The following is a 5,490-nucleotide window of genomic DNA, read 5'->3' on the forward strand; positions in this document are numbered from 1 at the left end:
GGATTGGAAGTACTAAATTGGGTCATTTCTGCATTTCATTTTCGGTGATTCACATCTTTCCCTCATCAGTGAGAGAGCGCCTCAAGACGAGCAAAAAATAGAGAAAGAGAAGACATAGGTTTGTACTCTGTGGCTCTATTTGGAATTCTGCGCTTGAATGGGTGTAATTAGAAGCTTCGCTCTTTTGATTTAATTAGAACCAACATCTGATTTTCATTCTGTAACCTATGGTTTAATCAGTCTGATGCTAGAAAAGTTTTGAGGAAAATTCTGGCATCAATAAGCGCACTGTAAGGGTGTTCTTGCGCTATTTTAAATCTGCTTTCACATCTGCTGAAGCCTGAAACAGCTAAATTCTGGACTGACAAATTCTAGAAACCTTGAAACCAACATGTTTGCTAAGGTAAGGGTAATTTGCTTGTAAATTTTATGTGGATCTGCTGTGTTCCCTGTGATATATGAAACATATACATTAATATGTTTATGATTTTATTTTGAGTTGTTATGAGTGCAGGAACAACCCCGCTTGAACAGGAACAGACAGATTGTTTCAAGGCCACCTGCAGCAGCAAACATACAGATTGTTTCCAAGCCACCTGCAGCAGCAAACAGACAGATTGTTTCAAAGCCACCTTCAGCAGCAAACATACAGATTGTTTCAAAGCCACCTGCAGCAGCAAACAGACAGATTGTTTCAAAGCCACCTGCAGCAGCAAAGGGTAAATGGATACCTTGAAACTTACAATATTAATAAGTGCTAGATTAGGTTAGGCCAGATTTCGCTGGGGTGTTGGCTGAGAAGTATTCATGCAAATTGGCAGGTCCTGCAATGGCAGCACCCAACCAGAATGCATTATTAATCAACAACAACAATAGGAGGCCCTTAGTAGACATTGGCAATCTAGTGGGAGCTTTGAACGCCCAATGCAATATCAGCAAAAATGGTGCCAGGAAGTATGTGTTTTGATGTTATGAACTTGTTTATTACTTATATGAGGTTATATATAATAAATCAATCCCTTGTAACAATAGGAGGGCCTTCGGAGACATTGGCAATCTCGTGGAAGATCTGGACGCTAAATGCATTATCAGCAAAGTTTGGGTTAGAAAGTATGTTGTTTGATGTTATTAACTTATTTCTTAGGTCATGTATAGTAAACAATCCCTTGTCACTAATCCTGCCTCTCTTCTGTTGGGCTCTGCCATAAACATCCTATCCTAAACTTGTGGACTGCCGACTGTTTCAGGAGGCCTAGAACAAACTTTGGGGTCAATGCTAACAAGGGAGCCAGTTCTAGCACTCAGGTAAGTTTAATAAGAGACAGTTAAGCAACCTGAAAGATTGTTTTCTAGTAGTAATGTCAAACAGAGCCCAGGGTTTTCTAAATGACAACCTTCAGGGGAATTGAAATAGCAACCTCTGTGGTGATCGACTTTTTTTTCTTGCTCTTCGTGCCTAGTATTCTATTTTTCAGAACGTCTAGTTTGTTGCTTTTCTTTCTATTTCAGGGGATCTCATTCAATTATCTATTTTCTGTGAGCCCAAGCAGGGGATCTCTCATCTCACTCTTTTAATCTTTTCGTTTTGATTCCAGCAATTCCAGGGACAGGGTATTGTTGTCAGCGGAGAACAAAAAGCATGGGGCGGGATAGTCTGGGGAAACAAACAGAGCTGTGATATTAAAATGAATGCTCAACACACCACTGCTACTCAAAGGGGTACTGCCATTTCAATCAGTGATAGCATAGATTCAAGTGTACAAGATGGGGGAGTAAAAGCACCTAACCAGCTGAAAGCAAGGAAACAAACAGTACGAACAGTGACTGCAACACTAACAGCTCGAAGCGAGGTCTGTCTTATTGCTTTAAGTTGTATTAATTCACTCATACATTTTTTTGGTTAGCACTGGTTCGTATCTAAATACCGTACCCATATCCACTCCCAATTACTAGCGGGTTTTATATACTCAAGATGCCATTGTGTTTATTTATTATGTAAGTGGGATGAATTAATTAATAAATTTGATAAGGGCATTTCAGGATTCATTGAGGGACGTCCTTGAGGTTCCTCCTAGCATTGATGATGGAGACCGAGACAACCCACTGGCAGTTGTTGAATATGTTGAAGATATATACCACTTCTACCGGAAGATTGAGGTATGTCGCAATGTCAATGATTGCATTTTTTTTTATGAATGTGAAGGTAAAATTTATTTTCTCTTACAAATAATTTGGGGACCTGTATGTCCAGGTCAGGAGCTGTGTACCTCCAGATTATATGACAAGGCAGCTTGAAATCAAGGACTCCATGAGGGGAGTTATAATTGATTGGTTAATAGAGGTACAGATTTGTTCCTATGCTGGTTCTATTTGCTGTCATCCTTAGATCTAGAAGAGGGTTATATGGACTATTTCTTAGAGTTGACTTCCAAATTTTACAGGTTCATCGGAAGTTTCTTTTAATGCCAGAGACGTTGTATCTCACTGTAAACATCATCGATAGATACCTCTCTATTCAGAGTGTTACAAGGAATGAATTACAATTAGTGGCTATCACTGCAATGTTTATTGCTTCCAAATATGAAGAAATCTCTCCTCCAAAGGTACGATGACTTTCTCTCATCTATGAGAATGGATAAAAGGAAATCTTTAGTGTATATAGCTAGTTTATACAAGCGATGATTGGCTCTTGAAAATTATGTGCACACTTCCACATACTCTCAGTTAATAGGGTGAACAGCAATCTCTGCTCCAGAGAAGATTACCCTTAGTCCTGACACCAGCACAAAGAATATTACATGATGGCTTACAGATTATTGACATAAGAACAACTGGTTCATTCTTGGCTACAGATCAGCGATTTAGTCTACATCACGAAAGACGCATACACATCAAAACAGATAGTGAATATGGTAATTAGCTAGAACTGATATTTGTTTCTTTCGTTCTCCAAAGATGCAGTTTGACTGATAAATTGATAATACTACTTGGCAGGAGCATACAATATTAAATCGACTGAAATTTAAGCTTACGGTTCCCACTCCATATGTATTCCTTGTCAGGTTTCTTAAGGCAGCTGGTCCAGACGAAGTGGTAAAGATCTGAACCCTGCCACTTTTTTAATATTGAAAGAATAATTCCCTGATGTAATGATCACATCTCCGTTAAGATTGCCTCCAGATAGATATCTAGCATTATTCTTTGGTTTAGATGTCTGTTCTTCTTTGTATTCCTACCAATCCTCTGCTGTACTGATAAGACTTAAACTCATTTATCAATGCTTCAGATGAAAAATCTGGCATTCTTCTTGGTTGACCTGTGTTTGCTTCATTACAAAATGATCAAATACAGTCCATCAATGCTTGCTGCTGCTGCTGTCTACACTGCTCAATGCACTTTGAAGAAGCATCCATATTGGAATAAAACACTTATCCTTCACACTGGCTACTCGGAAGCACACCTCAAGTAAGTCTTCTAGTTTTTAAAGCATCATGCTTCTAGTGAGTTTATTGTTCTAAAGTTTCCTTCTCTTAGACATCTTAGATTTCCTCATCAGTTACAGGGAGGCAAACTGTATATTATAACAACTAAAACATTAATAAGCTGCAGCAAAAAGTTAAAAACTTGGTGCATTGATCAGCTATGTTTTGGCATTAATCTACTCATATCCTGTCCGAATTGTATCTAATTCTAGACAATGTAATGAGATAATAACATTAATTTGACTTCCTCCAGGGAATGCGCACACTTAATGGCTGATTTACACCTGAAGGCAGAAGGAAGTAACCTCAAAAGTGTTTATAAGAAGTATTCATATCCAATTTTTGGCTCTGTTGCTTTTTTAAGCCCTGCCAAGATACCTGCGGGAACAGTTGCAGCTCCAGCAATTGATAAATGTGCACACCAGATTTACTTGAGGAACCTTCGTTGAAGGTTGCCCATTCTTCCGATCGGTCGAAAACCTATCTCTGGTGGTGCCGCTAAGAGAATGTTTTCGGTTGTGTGTATGTAAAATTGTAGATAGCCCTTGAACAAGGCATATGTAAATTTATGGTTGATTATTTTTCATACATTGAGATTCTCATTATATTCTGAAAAATTAGCTTTCATTAGCAAGATAAATGCTAGATGCTTTGAACGGCCCTTTTTGAACTGGCATAGACTGCTAACATCCCCGGGCTTCTTAATTTCTAGGCGATATATATCGCCGTAACTTTGGATTTGTAAAGAATATAGGGGATCATTAGCTTTATGTAATTATATTTTTCAAGTATGATTCTTCATTCGACAATCTTTGTTGATGGATACTTTGGTTCATAATATCTCTGTAAGTGAATATGGAAGCCAATAGGCCTGTAGTTCAAATGTAATTTTGCCAGTCTCTAAAATTAAATAGGCCTCTGTTTTAACCTGTCAATGCATCCTGGTAAATGATATGATTTTTCAGAGACCAAGAAGCATGAATGAAATTGAAATGTGACTTTTTCAGAAAAGAGCCTGGTAACTGTACTGTAGATAATAATGTTGATCATAAGATTGGACTCAACCCCTGTTAGATAACACTCTTGATCATAAGATTGGACCCGGGGTATTATGCTATGCACCTACTGTTCCACTGGTCTTTTCGGTTATTGATAGATAACTTTTGTTTTGTTTTGTTTTCTAATTGATACGACTCTATTTCCTTGTTGTCAAATTAATTGACTGGAACCTTGTTCTTCATAATTGCATTATACCGAACTGTGATATTACTATGCTGTAGAAATGATTTGCACCCAAGCTGTAGAAATGATTTGTACCAACTGTGATATTACTGTGCTGTAGAAATGATTTGTACCAACTGTGATATTACTGTGCTGTAGAAATGATTTGTTATGCAAACCTCTTATAAGTCTCCAAGTATCGAAGACATTGCTGGTAATCCATGTGAATTTTCAAACACCAAGGAGCATGAATGGAATAGTATTTTTATTTCAGTTTAACTTTTTACAGGAGCCTGGTAAATGTTCCTTTAAAGCCAGGCCCAAGCCTATTGTAAATAGTACTCTTAATCATAAGATTTGCCTCAGGCCCTTATGTACCCTTGATCATAAGGTTGGTTCCAGTGCGTTACTTTTATTGACAAGATGCATTTTTTTTAAATAGATGGTCTATTTTTCCTTATTCGTGCAAATATAATAGGACTGCTCTTCTTTATTGCATTATATCTAAACGTGATACTATTGTGTTGTAGAAATATCTGCTATGAGATAATCTCATTGAATATCTACTTCTGTAATCTGAAAAATGAGAACGGAAGATCATTAAGATGGTCTTTTAGTGGTAGGAGACCAGTGAATGGACTGTGAATGTGAATTAGCTAAAGGATATTTGAAATGAAGCTTGTTACAAAATAATGGTGGGTGACTGTAACATGAAGGAATTTATGATTTATGGTTCATAGGGAAAGAATACATAATTCCTTCATGGTTTATGGTTCATGGGAAAGAA

General features: G+C 37.4%; 1 protein-coding gene across 1 annotated transcript; it reads left to right on the forward strand.

Annotated features, from left to right (window-relative positions):
* The first annotated feature begins 207 nt into the window (after window positions 1-207).
* On the forward strand, window positions 208-4,346 carry LOC149156601 (cyclin-B1-3-like). Its single transcript, XM_089445058.1, has 13 exons — window positions 208-403; window positions 515-719; window positions 822-954; window positions 1,033-1,110; window positions 1,248-1,305; window positions 1,596-1,850; window positions 2,041-2,157; window positions 2,252-2,341; window positions 2,442-2,603; window positions 2,853-2,912; window positions 2,995-3,093; window positions 3,287-3,465; window positions 3,736-4,346. Exons 1-13 carry the CDS (start codon window positions 392-394, stop codon window positions 3,929-3,931), a joined length of 1,644 nt encoding a protein of 547 aa, XP_089301184.1. The 5' UTR covers window positions 208-391; the 3' UTR covers window positions 3,932-4,346.
* Window positions 4,347-5,490: the final 1,144 nt, after the last annotated feature.

This window comes from Pinus tabuliformis, chromosome 9, assembly GCF_031772625.1.
Source record: "Pinus tabuliformis cultivar Carrire ecotype Pingquan chromosome 9, CPIR1, whole genome shotgun sequence".
Lineage (NCBI taxonomy): Eukaryota > Viridiplantae > Streptophyta > Pinopsida > Pinales > Pinaceae > Pinus > Pinus tabuliformis.